Source organism: Chroicocephalus ridibundus, chromosome 2 (assembly GCF_963924245.1).
Source record: "Chroicocephalus ridibundus chromosome 2, bChrRid1.1, whole genome shotgun sequence".
In the NCBI taxonomy this organism is placed as follows: domain Eukaryota; kingdom Metazoa; phylum Chordata; class Aves; order Charadriiformes; family Laridae; genus Chroicocephalus; species Chroicocephalus ridibundus.
In genome coordinates, this window is record NC_086285.1 from 137,848,506 (window position 1) to 137,862,679 (window position 14,174).

At 46.5% G+C, this 14,174-nt stretch overlaps 1 protein-coding gene across 5 annotated transcripts in view; it reads right to left on the reverse strand.

The window, feature by feature from the left end:
* Positions 1-9,036, reverse strand: part of ZNF704 (zinc finger protein 704) — a 116,325-nt gene extending 107,289 nt beyond the window's left edge. For all 5 annotated transcript variants that reach the window (XR_010070039.1, XR_010070038.1, XR_010070037.1 and 2 more), the window contains exon 1: positions 8,256-9,036. Coding sequence is in view for 1 of the 5 variants with exons in the window: in XM_063327103.1 (XP_063183173.1) it covers positions 8,256-8,537 (282 nt within the window). In the remaining 4 variants the exon portion in view is untranslated. The remainder of the gene's footprint in view (positions 1-8,255) is intronic.
* Positions 9,037-14,174: the final 5,138 nt, after the last annotated feature.

Below are 14,174 nucleotides of genomic sequence, written 5' to 3' on the forward strand. Positions count from 1 at the left end.
TAATCATTGAGGCGTTTTACCTTCCCTCTGATTCTGTGTCCAGTGGTCATAATATATATTCATATTCTATAGTCTGAAGCAATACTTAAAAATTATTAGGACTGTTGTGGAAAGGTTTTAGGAGACGAATGGATACACCCTTGTGGTTACATAATTGGTCTGAAATCCCAAATCTGCTTAAACTAGCAGGACTTTTCCATCAACTTCACCTGGGTCAGGATTTTATGGAAGTTTGATTATTTATATTTTGCAAAAAATCCCCAATCAAAAGATCTGTATTTTTATCCAGAGTTCAAGCAACAGAAGTTGTTCAGTTTCCTGTCGTCATTAGTTTTGCTGTCAAACAACAAATACCACCCACACATGTACTTTTCAATACAATGAGACAAATGTCACGGCAATCGTTGGTTGGGACTGGAAAGTTTGGCAAAGTGCCAGAGCAGTGAAAGTGATCCCATCACAGATTGTTCAGCAGCAGCGATAACATTAAATTCCTATGGGCTCTGCTCAGCAACATGCTACTCTGAAAAACATCAACACAACTCCGTGAAATTAAAGCTGATCACCATAGGAGCTAGTGCACGTTCCTTCTATGCGCTTTACATTTCCTGTTCAATTTTCACAAATAAACACAAAAACTAACACGAGTTTCTCTCTTAGTCTACCGTCCTTCTGTATTCTTTGGGCTGGCCTCGAGCATCAGGAATAGTCAAGCCGCTCGCTATTTTTAGAAATAAGCAATTCAATAAATCACTTGAAAGTATTACAAAGCCAACAAGCATTCTCATTCTGAGGGGAAAACCCTTGCTCAATCCACAGCACTATTTGCAGAGCAGACATCAGCCAGGACCAGCATGTTCCCTACTGCCCAAGCAGCAAAGCTCCCATCTTTGAGATGGCCCAGTGGCACAGATTTATCCTGCAGTCTGCTAAGATCTCTCTGGTGCTCTCCTAGCACTGGAATTTCTAATCTAGCAGGTAGGAAAACCCTTGAGTCCTACTCAAGGGTTCAAAGCTGATCTACAGGACTGTCAGGCTTCTCCGTAACCTTGGGTCAGAAGCTAGGTTGGAAGAGCACAGGGGTCCAAGATGGCCCATATGTCCGCATTTCTTGTAGGACACATTACAAATGTTAGTTACCAGACCATGAAAAGCACTTTCTCAATACCTAGTTTTCAGATACAAAAAATGTTACTTCCGTCTTCAAGAAGGAGGACTCAGGGAACTACTGGCTGATCAGCCTCACCTTGATTCCCGGGAGCACGATGGAGTCTGGAAACCATTTCCAGGCATATGAAGGACAAGAAAATCAGTGTGAGTAGTTAGCATGGCTTCACTGAGGGGAAGTCATGCTTGGCCAGCCTCATGAACTTCTAGGACAAAATGACTGGCCTGGCAGATGAAGGGAGAGCAGCGGATATTCTCTATCTAGACTTGAGGAAGGCTTTTGTTGCCATATCCTATAACATTCTCATACACAAGCTGTTAATGTATGAGCTGAATGAGCAGGCAGTGAGGTGCAATAGAAACTGTCTGGACGGACAGGCCCAGAGGGTGTTGATCAGCAGCACAAAGTCTAGTTGGAGGCCAGTAAATGGTGGGGTCACCACTGGACCCAGTCCTGTTCAAGATCTTCATTACTGATGTGGATGATGGGGCAGAGTGCAACCTCAGCAAGTTTCCAGATGACACAAAACAAGGAAGAGCAGCTGATACACCAGATGGTCATACTGCCATCCAAAGGGACCTTGACAGACTAGAGAAATGAGCCAACAAGAACTTCATGATGTTTCAACAAGAGAAAATGTGAAATCTGCACCTGGGGAGGAACAACCCCAGACACCAGCACATGCTGGGGGCTGCCCAGTTGTAAAGCAGCTTTAAAGAAAATGCCCTGGCATCCTGGAGGATACCAAGTTGAACACGAGCCACCAATTTGCACTTGTGGCAAAGAGGGTGAATGGTGTCCTGGGCTGCACCAGACAAAGTATTGCCAGCTGGTAGAAGGAGGTGAACCTTCCATTCTGCTCAGCACTGGTGAGGCCACACCTGGAGTGCTGGGTCCAGTTCTGGGATCTCCAGTATGGGACAGACATGGACATACTGAGCGAGTCCAGCAACGGGCCACCAGGATGATTAAGGGACTGGAAAATCTCTCCTATGAGAAGTGGTTGAAAGAGCTGGGACTGTTTGGCCTGGAGAAGGCTCAGGGGGATCTTACAGATATCTACAAATACCTAAAGGGAGGGTGTAAAGGGAACAGAACAAGGCTCTTTTCAGTGGTGCCCAGGGACAGGACCAGAGGCAATGGGCACACACTGAAACACAGGAGGTTCCCTCTGAATATCAAGGAAACACTTTTTCCACTGTGAGGGTGACCAAGCACTGGCACAGGTTGCCATGGGAGGTTGTGGAGTCTCCTTGCAGATATTTAAAAGCCACCTGGACATGGTCCTGGGCAACCAGCTCTAGATGTCCCTGCTTGAGAAAGAAGGGGGGTGGACCAGATGACCTCCAGAGGTCCCTTTTAACCTCAACCATTCTGTGATAAAGGCTGAGCAGCACATGTCTATGGTACAGACTGCATATCTGAAAGCAGACAACTGATCATTCTCAGTTTAACTCGTTGTAGACTGAAAACAGCCTAGCAAATGAGGATCAAAACTGTTAGTGGCTCCACTGTACCTCTTAATTCTCACATAGTTACAATTTTCTAATACAATTCCTTTTAAGGGCAAAGTGGTTATACTTGGTCTGTGTCCAACAAACAACAACAAAAATATTACATTAAAAATGCTCTGCAAATTACACCCATTCATTCTTTGTTATAGGAGAGTGGAGAAAAAAACCCACAACACCATCTTACAGTCTTACCACCCTCAGCTCTGCCTCCACTGATCCATGGTATATATAAACTTTTAAAAGAATTTTTTATATGGAGTTAAAAATCCCAAGTCTAGTCATGCACCACACTTCACTTGCCAGGTTTTCACTCAAGGACTTAAAGAAACTGAATGAAGTTTGAAATTTAAAAACTAATAAAGTTTATCTACTTACAAAAACATGGCTAAGCTGCTGGCGTTAATCTGCCTCTCTTGCCTCTCACCCTTTACTTGTTCTCCACAGTCCATCAGCATCCATTTGTTATCTCTTGTGTTACTCTTCCACTTCATAGAAGAGGGCAGAACAGGGTTACGCATGTTCTGGGTTCCTACACAGCCTCACCTAAAAGGATCTGGCTCCAAGGTCAGAACATGAGTTCTGGTGTATTAATAACTATTAGTATTTATAAAAATATCTTTATCATTATTAATCTGAGAGGGAATATTTCAGTGTACTTTTCAGTTAGTAGGCAAGTTTCTAATGTGTCTTTGAGATCTCTTCGCCACTAAGTGAATCTGGTATTTGAAGCCTGCATTTTGCAAATTGCCTGTTAAAATGTACTTGCACGCACACATGAAAACTAAATTAAATGGCACTCTGCTAAACAAGCAAAAAATAAGTTTGTTTTGCCCAAGATGAGCCTATAAACCACTCAAACAGTAAAGCTGAAAGTTTGATTTAAAGGATGACATTGAATTCACACACAACTTTGAAAAGAATGCAGAGAAAAGGAGAAAAAAAGTGGAGAGAGAATTCAACCCAGCCAAGCAATGCATGTAAGTAACAGGCAACTGATTTCTTCCAAACTCTGAAGTCTTCTACATCCCATATATCACACAGATGTCTCTATATTAAAAAAAAAAAAAAAACAAACAACAAAATAACAAGAAAAACCCCATAAAACAACGACAAAACAAAACAAGAACAAAACCAAGCCAAAAAAAACTCCATCATGTCCAAAAGCATACTTTTTACTGGATTAACCTAGACTCCTACCAATATCTGCCACCCCTGCCCCACAACCTTTAGCACAGACCTGCATGTGCTCCATACTTTGTACTTATTGCAAATTCCTCTTTGCAAGGTGGGCAAAACTGAGCCCAGTGGGCATGAAGTTGAAACCTTTCTTACAGAGCTTGGGCTTTCATATTTCTCCAGTGCCACAGCACAGCTCTCTGGGTCTTTAGTTTTCAGACTCTTCATCTGCTCATTTCTCATGATTTTGGGAGTTGCACAGTTTCAGGAACAAATCTGTTTGCGGGAAATTCATCCTTCTGAACTACCAAGAAGTGCTCACACACAAGACAGTATCTGGAATGAATAATTTCACGGGTGCTTATGGTAAAGTAAAGGGCAGAGACCACGGAAACATAACACTTGAGGAACAGGAGCAGCCCCCATACTCAGCTGGGTTGGAAATGTCCCGTGTCCATACTCTGAGCCTGGGGACAGAAAACAAGCTGGAAATGAAGTGGTAGCTCAACTGGGCTAAACAGAAGAAAGCACTAAGCCCTTTACTATTTATAAGAGCAGAGAAACATTGCAACATGTTGGCAAGTTATCACAAGCCCATGTTTGCTACTAGCCCAAATCCTCCATCATAGCGCTCTAGTGGTTTACGGGCCAATTAGCGTGGCTCTGCGACTTTCAGCGGGGCTTGCTGACCAAGTACCTGACAAACTCAGCTTCGCAGAGCGCTGATGGACCCCTACTTCATAACCACCCCTCCATATTGCCAAAAAGAGCGGTTTCCACAGGGTGAATTAACCCCAGCACAGTACTAATGTGGCTGCTTGTGGTACCTGAACCAAGCTTCGTACAGAAGATGAAATAAAGAGGACTGCAAATTAATCCACACTTCAAGACAAAGTATGGGTAATTACACTAGTTATTCTTTTTCATGTAATTTCAAACGGCTGGAAATCTAGCTGCAGCCAAAGCAGCAAGTATGGGTTGCACGGAGATAGTTTCACGTGCAAAATGAGCCTGTATAATCAGCACCTTCGTGTTACCTGTTTTCCTATACAGACAATTGAATGAGTTCTGACAAAATAAGAATACCAGCACTTCTCAACAAGGCTTTACAGGCTCTTAAAGTCTCTCTGGCTCTCCTGCCATTACACACAGCACGCTCATGCCTCCCAGCATCGTGTTAGAACAGCAGAGGGAAAAGAAAGCAACTAAGTGTTCTCCAGTGTCCTCCACTTGGCCATCTACGTGTCTACAGCAATATAAAGAAGGAATTTTTGTACCTTCCCCATGACCAGCAGTCTCTCTCACTCTCTTTTTTGTCATACCTGTTATCTCCAAGACTTTAGAAATTGGAGAAAATAAGATTTGTCTTTATAAAGCACTTCTTCCTGCCTCTTGACCCCCACACTTAAGAGTGAGGGTCAAAAATGGACCACCAGTGGTGCAGCCACACAGTGGACTTCTTTCTGGTGGAGACAATACAGCTACAAGACCTGATGCTGCAGGTACTTTTTTCATCTCGACTAGCGAACCAAATTCTCAGGCACTTTTTAAAAATATTAATTCCATTGGTGAATTCATTGATGTATCACAGGTGCTAACCATGGAAGTGACTTTGTGAAGAGCCCATGAAACCTCTAGCTTTAAAATGCCATTCCACCCAAGGGCACGAACATCAAGTGTACGTGTGCATCATCTCTACCCATACCACGCACCAAAACATTGCGTGCTGCTTTTTAGTTGCATTATCTGGATATACAATCATTTAGGTTGGAAAAGACCCTTGGGATCATCGAGTCCAACCATCAACCCCACTCTACAAAGTTCTCCCCTACACCATATCCCCCAACACCACACCTAAACGACTCTTAAGCACATTCAGGGATGGTGACTCCACCACCTCCCTGGGCAGCCTATTCCAGTGTCTGACCACTCTTTCTGTGAAGGATTTTTTCCTAATGTCCAGTCTAAACCTGCCCTGTTGTAGCTTGAAGCCATTCCCTCTTGTTCTATGACTAATTACCTGTGAGAAGAGACCAGCACCAACCTTTCTACAACATCCTTTCAAGTAGTTGTAGTGTATATGTAGTTGTGTGTATACTGCAAAACCAGCACCCGGGCCACCATGCTTTCAAGTCTGGTTAAATTCTGAAGCTCTTCAGGACTTCTCTTGTTCTGAAGGGTACTGGACACTGTAGCAATTTATGCTCTCACTCAGCAATGGACACCCCTTTGATTCCCTTTGCTCCCGGACCTCAATTTGGAAAGGCCAGGTCTGGGAGTCAAATGCTGCTCACCGCATGCCAGTTCTCCGTTTGGCAGGAATCCCGTTTGACAAACCGCAGCCAGACCGTGCCTCCTGCAGTTTTGCAGTTGGACCTCTGCATTCATTTTATGCCCAGTTCTCTCACGTTTAATCTGTTGCTTTGAAATTACTTGGAAGAACACTTAGATTAAGCTTTATGTGCTCCTACACTATCCCTAAAGAAATATACAGAAACCAAAGACAATTTCTTTAAAAAATGAAATTGTAACAGCTTTTTATTTAGTTTATAGTACTCAAAGTATAAACAGTGAAAGCAAAAACTGAGCAGGTCGGGATGGTTAGGAATATTCTTCTCAAGAGCGTCAATACCTGCACCTGGTTACCGAAGATGACTTGAGAGTTTATTACATACACTAAAAGTAGCCTAATACACAGTACTCCACTCATCAGATTTACTGTCCAGAGAAGTAAATACATGCAAGCACCATGTTCTAATACACACACATAGTTTTAAGTGCAAAGCAGAAATACCAGCAACCTTATATTAACACTTATATTAACAGACCTACTACTCGAAAGCATGCTGAGGGCCGACAAAGAGAACAGTACACTCCGATAACCCCCCGTTACATGCAGATTTTATCTATGTAATCTGGTTGATATTTCAGATTGTTGTGCTCCATTTGAGTATTTCACACTTTTTTCCTACCAGGTACACAGGGGAAGTTTCTCTAAGCCTCTTCTACCACTTGGAGTTTCGGTGCAACTGGGAGACCGATGGGCCCAGAAGCACATTATGGTGCCCTTCATCCTCAGGATACCTGTCCAGTGTCAAAAGGTTCTGTAGCAGCAGAGTTCTCCAGCCTGTCAGGCCTCAGTAGCACAGACAGCCCGACCCATCCCGACCATAACCACATCTCATGGCCTTTGACAGATTCACTGAAAAGCTACACGGATCCAATGACCCAAGTGGGTCAGATTTATCCTGTCACTGCTCTATCAAACTTCCTCTGATACAATATGGGGATAATTTGTATTTATGCTGCTTCCCTTTGGGGACTTTTTTTGTGGTTTGGTTGGCTTGGTTTTGTTTCCTTTTTTTTTTTTTTTTTTTTTAATTTCTCTGGATACAGGGAATACCCCAATGGTAAGAGGGCACTGCTACTATGCCAACCCTTGTTAAGTAAGAATCACTATCTAAATTTTAAAAATAAATAAATTAAAAAACCAATCCAAATGGATACCCTTTAAACTTTCATACACATTTATTTTTCACAACCAGTGCTTAACTTATCATATGAATCCTCCACAGACCTGCATACAGACTTAACCGTCCTATCCCGGTTAACCCAAGAGCAAAATAACTACAGAAAACCCCTCGTGATAAAATAATTAAGCCTAAATCTGCGGGATCTCAGCCTGCCAGTGTTCAGCAGGTCCCTCCGGAACACACCAAATCCAGACCACGCTTCCACGGGGTTTGAATCGGGCCTCGGCACCCTACTGCTGCATCCAGAAACTTTTCACCAATCGCCCACACAGGTCTCCATCCCACGGCCGCCTCCCCACGCCGGAGCCTCCCGACACCCTGTCACCCACCCGCACACCCCGTAGGTGCCACTCCGCTCTGGAAAAAGCCTCTCCGCGAAGCTGAGCCGGGCTGAACGCCCCCCGCCGCCCCCCAGCAGCGCTGCTGCCGCGCACTTTACCCAGCGAAGCGGTTATTCTGCACGCTCAAACTACTTCTGACACCGGCGACTCCCCACGCACGCCACCTTCCCCCCTGCCCCGGCCGCCCCCTTCCCGCCGCCACGGGCACCCTCTTCCTCCGGGACTTGTTGAACGCTGGCCCGGCCGCCCCCGGCCCGCCCCCCGTGCCCGCAGCGCCGGGGGCCGCCCCGCCGCCAGCCCGCTCCCAGCCCCGCCGCCAGCCGCAGGCCGCCCGCCCGGCCGGGGCGGGGCACCGCGGCCGCCCGCCACCGTTCCCCCGGCCCGGCCCGGGGCACCGGGCGGCCCGGCCTGCCCCGCCCCGCCGGCCCGGCACCCCCAGCCCGGGCCCCTCCGCCGGCACCCGGCCGGGCCGGGCGGCTGCCGCCACCGCCCCTCTCCCGCCCTCGCCCTTCCCGGGACGCACCTTCAGGCTCCCCCGGAGGGGGCCCTTGCCGTGGCCGGTCAGCGCCGGGGGGGGACTCCCCAGGCCGCCCTCCTCCTCCTCCTCTTCTTCCTCCACCTCCACCACCACGTCCTCGTCTTCGTCCTCCTCCTCCAACGCCGCGGCGGAGCCCTCCCGCCGGGGCGGCCTCCAGGCGCTCTCGGGCTTGGGGGGCCGGCCCCCCTCCGCCTGCGCGGCCGCCGGCCCCGCGCTCAGCCGCCGGCTGCCCATGCTGGAGCGCTTGGCCAAGCGCCGCGCCTGCATGGTGCCTCCGCCCGCACGGCCCGGCCCGGCCCGCCTCCCGCCGCGCTCAGCCCCGGCTACGGGCAGCGGCAGCGCCGAGCCCAAGGGGCGGCGGCGGCGGCGCTCACCGGCGGGCGGCGGTGGGTGTGTGCGGCGGGCGCGCCGCGGCCATGGGGGCCCGCGGGCGAGGCCGCCCCACCGCTCGCCCACCTGCTCCCGCCGCCGCCCTCCTCCTCCGCCGGCCTGCCTGGCCCGGCCCGGCTGTCGGGGTCCGCTCCCGCTCGCCTTTCCTCGCCGCCGCCGGTCCCCGGCACCAAAACCCGGACTGGATTCCCGCCGAGCGCGGCTCCGACGGGCGCTGCGCGGGGCCGCGCTGCCTCCGCCCGCAGCCGCGGAGGAGGGAAGGTTGGGGGAAGGGGGGTTTCCCTGTGGAGCGGCCCCCGCCGGCTTCGCCCCGTGGGGAGCGGGGTGCCGGCCCGTCCCTGCCGCACCCCCCCGGCGTCCACAGTCTGTGTCAATGGCGGGGGGTGCCCCGCAGCCGCCGCAGGCGGGACGGACTGGCGGATGTCTGGGGCCTGGGGGGGATACAATGATTTCAGCTCTACCCAAAAATCATCAGTGGGAAAAAAAAAAAAAAGAAACGGAACTTTTGGGGAAAAAAAAGGCTGAGAAGAGACTGGGTTGTTGGTTTGGTTTGGGTTTTTTTGAGATGAAAAATTGAAGCAGGGCTTCAATTCAGCCTGTCGAGGAGAAAACTACTCAGGATGGTTAGGGAAATAATTTCCAGTTTAAATTGTAGTACTTCTGCGCTTTAAGCTTTCAAATAGCTTCCTGAAAAGTTTTTTTAAATGCAAATAGTTGCCAATCAGAGTTTTAAGCTATTGCAGTCACCGCTTAGATTTATTACAGGCTTCTATACCATTTATTAAAGCCTCCTGAGATTGAGTTATACTTCAGGTTGCCACATGCTTTTTCTAACTAACCTCTTCCTCTACAAGTAAGTTTTAAGTCTGCATTTACATGTCATTTTTGAGCCCTATATTCTTTTCCATTTACGAGCGAATTACAGTAATTCCCTTTTCAGTGTTCAGTACCTTTCTCCCCACACATTCTGTTTTAGAGACAAGCCAACGGGTCAAATGTATACACCATATGTCACCATGGGGCCAAGCTTCACCTCTAACGCTAGGTTAATTTGTCCCTGTCAAAAAGTAGTGATATTTATTCATTTTGGAATATAGCATGCGGTGCTTTCTATGCAAGAAATTATAGATAATACAGTACCTATTCTTAAATGAAGTTACTTTTCATGTCTAATGACGGAATTTGTTTCAATTTCCTCAACCCAACCCCACAAACCAGTTATTTTCATTCATTCTTTCAAGGTTTCCTGAGACTGTACCTCTGGACAAGATCCGCAACAGAATCGCTGGCAAATTCTGGTGTATCAGGTCTTCCAGCAGGATTTCCCCACACATCTAAAAGTGACATTTCCAGACATTTTACTGTGGCTTTGCTCAGCAGCACTGGAACGTTGGGGCAGCCCATCTCACAGCAGAACAGCAGCCAAAGCCCTTGGTCCACGCCGTGACAAGGTGTCACGTCTTTTTTCCAGCCAGAGTACGGGTGTTTAGCTTCTTCATAGCCGGTCGAGTGGGTCAGTCATGGGTTTTTGAAGCTGATGTTGCATAAAGGATAGATTTGTGGAAGAAAAAAAATAATTAAATGCTTTTGAGTTTTATTTCTAAACAATGTTCAGAAATAAGGTTTAGATTTCACAAAATGTTATGCTTCAGTTTTGCCTTAAACATGAATTCCACCATGAATTTAAATGGTATTCTCGGCTCCTTCATACTGGTACCTCAAGGGCATAGAAATGGAATAATGCAAATACCTCCTAGTATTAAAATTATTTGAAATATTTTGTATCATTTGAATACAACCTAAATCTAATTGTGATCTTCTGTAGTGGCCCGTGTTCACAGTTACCTGAATTATAACCACATTACTGAAGGTCCCGTTCCTATCTGCCGCACACTGAGATAAATGTTGAGAGATTTCCTTGAGGTCTTCAAAGGTCTGTATGTTTTAATCGTAGCAAGAACAGAATCAAAATTAGAAATTATGTACACCAAATGTGTTATCACTGAATTGGATTATGTGTGCTAGCATGAACACAGCAAATAACAGAGTGGAGACCGAAGGATCTCTTGTAGGAAACAGCGATGAGAAAGGACAGTTTGGCTTGCACAGAGATGTCTGTTAACTTCCATGACATTTCAGCCTTTATTTGAACTTTGTATTCAGCCCTTTCATCAGGTTAGTTCCAGGACTGGCTGTAAGATACAGATGACTTAACGCCTCTTGCCCCGAGGTTTCAGTGAGCAAACATAAAAGCAGAGATTGTTACCAATAATCAAGCTTTTAGTTGTCAGTTCAACAACAATTGTTTCAAAAATTACTAGCTGGGTTCTGTGGTTAGGGAGCGTGGTGGCAGGAGGCAGAGAGGAGAGGCTCAGACAGGTTCTTAGAGACACAGAAAACGTCCCGGGCCTGGCTGCCTGCCTGCCTGCAGGAGGTTGCTCCGTTCTCCAGGATGCTGCCTCTTCTCCCCCAGGACTCCCGTAGGTCATGGCCCCTCAGCTCTCAAAGCCGAGCAGGTCAGCCCTGAAAAAGCTGGGCAGGGTGATGGAGGAAGAGTATAACCAAATTCTGGTGGAGGCAGAGGAGGCAAAATAGTTTTGGGATCAGGAGGGAAAAGCAATGGCAGTCCGGAGTTCACCGGGCTGATGGGCAGGGCAATCCTGGATAGGGGTTTAGAGAAGAATAGTGACTTTTGATTAGTAATCTGAGCTGCTAATGCTTTTTACTCCTGCTGGGTTATCAAATGCAATGAGAAGCCAGTGTTGACAACTCTACAACAGATTGGTTAAAGATTTCTAGCACTTCCCAGGCAAGCCAGATTGGAGCGGTAGTAAGAATAACTTCTCTCACAATATTTGATACAAACAAAAGATAGAAATGACTGTTTGCTCCATTTCTTCCAGTCTGTCTGACTTGCAGTATGAGTGGAGCTGAAGCCGATCCCATATTGCCCTTTCAGTGCTTCCCAGGGGAGTTAGATTATGGAGAAAGTTTTCTAAGGACAGTCAGGGAGTCCTAGATAGAGTCCTCTTCAGTATCTTTAAATTCACAAATACTTAAGAGCCAAACACAAGCCATAAGCCACTATCACCCGTCAACATTTTTTCCGTGAGACTCAGTCTTAGCACTCTTGGGGTGAACTGCTGAACAATTCTGGCCCATAGCCACATCCTGACATCGAGTAAATTCTTGTGATACTCAGGGTAATATGGTAACACTTAGCTAAACAGAGATATCTCATGATTGTACTACAGAATAACATGCCTCTAACGAAAGTACAGGCTCTGGCTATAACAACAACTGTTTACATGTCAATGATTTCCAAGCTTATTAAAAGTTAATGTGCACATTTGCACTCCCTTTGTGTATACAGCTTTCCAACACAGAAGCGTTTCAGATGCTTCTTTGCCTATAACTTTAGCAATCAGTGCATATTTCCAAACAAGAAATGTCTCTCTAAAGACACACGAGACAATTTGAACGGTAAGTATATATGAGCATATATATCTCCCTTTCTTCTAGAACAATCTGTGAAGGTGAATTACGGTGACAGGTTTGCAGTTCATCTTGAGTAATTATTGTCTAAAGTCTTTCCGTAAATCCACTGGGATTCTGTGCACTAGCTGCAGAAGAAAAATCTAGCTTTCCCCGGCACTGCCTTAACTAGTCCATACTGATTAATGTCTGGTGGAGTTTTCTTATGATACATGCTTTTTCCAAACATTTTATACAGTCCATCTCTGTTAAGTATTCCTCTCATTTTTAATATAATTATTTACTGATCTGTTTGACATTTTGTTACATTCAGCTGCTGCTACTTTATCCTGCGATCGTGACTGCAGGCAAGGCTTGCCTGACACCACGTCGGGGAAAGAGTCCGTTTGGCTTTGAAAAGCGGAGATTCTTCCCTAATGCGGAGGGAGGCACTGCTTTGTAATCACCTCGCTTGCTGGTCCCAGAGCTGCTTCCAGCAGGATCGATCGCATGGCAATGCAGCTGCCAGCAGCGTCGAGCACTAGCCACGGCTAAGGAGCACTAGTACCGTTGTGCTTCAGTTTGCCTCACAGGAGCAGGCGGATACATTGACTGCAGTTTGCATTTTGCTGGACCACCCAGAATCCCACCTCGGCTAGCTCTGTGCTTTTTTTTTTTACTACTTTTTTTTTTCCCGATGTGCCTGCAAGGAAAGAAAACATTTATTGATTTATGTTCTTTTAAAAAATGCCCATGAATGTCAGCATTTTATCACTAGAGGCAAGATCCCCTCTGCTCCTACCTCCTCCCTAACCGATGCCTTTAAAAAAACCCTGGCAGCAATAGGAAGCAAAGGAAACCTCAATGTTCGGCACATTTAATCACCTTTTTTTTTTTTAAAACACAACCTGCTCGAGTAGTCACTCACTTTTCACTTGTTAGTGTGCAACAAATGTATTTGTTTGAGCTTTAGTATTCAAACCAGGATGTGCAGTAACCATGTGTGTGTTCCACTTCTCTCATAATCCCAGGCATTTGAGCCCCTGCCAACTTCTTTTATTTGGGGACCTGCCTCCTCCACACCCCCTTTGTAAACTTTGCATTTGTTTTGCTTTATAGTGATCATTGAAGTTCTCACTCCAGCTGGGAGGACAGTCAGGCACCTTCAAGAACAAGGCAATGATTGACAATATTAGGCAGAAAATTGTCTACCAGATGCTGCTCAAAAAGGAGAGGTGGCAACCTCCCGACCCCTTCTCAGTAAGCGAAATCCTCGCTTCTGTGACATGCCTCTGCCCCGCTCATCAACCGAGCGGGGAGCACGAGGTCACTTCTGCGTCTGGCTGTTGTGCAGCAAAATGCCACCCTGCAGACAAGGCTGCGCCTTCTGCTTGAAGGAGATTCCAGCGCCAGCCATGCATTGGAACGAAACGGCAAAATTCATCAGCCATTAAGGCATTACTCTTCTCAGTTACTGCTCTGAAACATTTACTAGTTCTGAATAATCTTACTGGTACGGAAAGGAATTCCAGATAGTCCATCCTTGGACTGTGAGAGCATGAACATCAGCCACAACTGCACAGCTCTCTTAAAACCCCTCCCCAAAGTTTTTGCTGTTGTCCAGAAGTAATTTCACGCAATTAACATATTTATGTCTCTTAAAAGGCTTTGTGGCCCAGAAAAACAGGTCAGCTCATCCAAGTTTCATGCTAGTACTGATACAATGATTACAGTTCCCCTTTTTTCAAATTAACTAGTCTGAGAAAGACAGAGGGATGAATTTGAAAAAAAATAAGACTAACATTTTCCTGCTTAATTAGCCCACAGTGACACCATGGGGTTGGGGGGGGGGGGAGAGAAAAAAAGCACTTCAATTTAACAAAAGCAGCACATGACAAAAAGTCATAATCAGTCTACACTTAGGGCAGAAACACAGAAAACACAGGCCTCCGCCATGCAAATGTTTGATCACAGACTAGTTTCTGGGTTGGGGTTTTTTTTGTTTTTTTTTGTTTGGTTGGTTTTTTACACAATAAACCC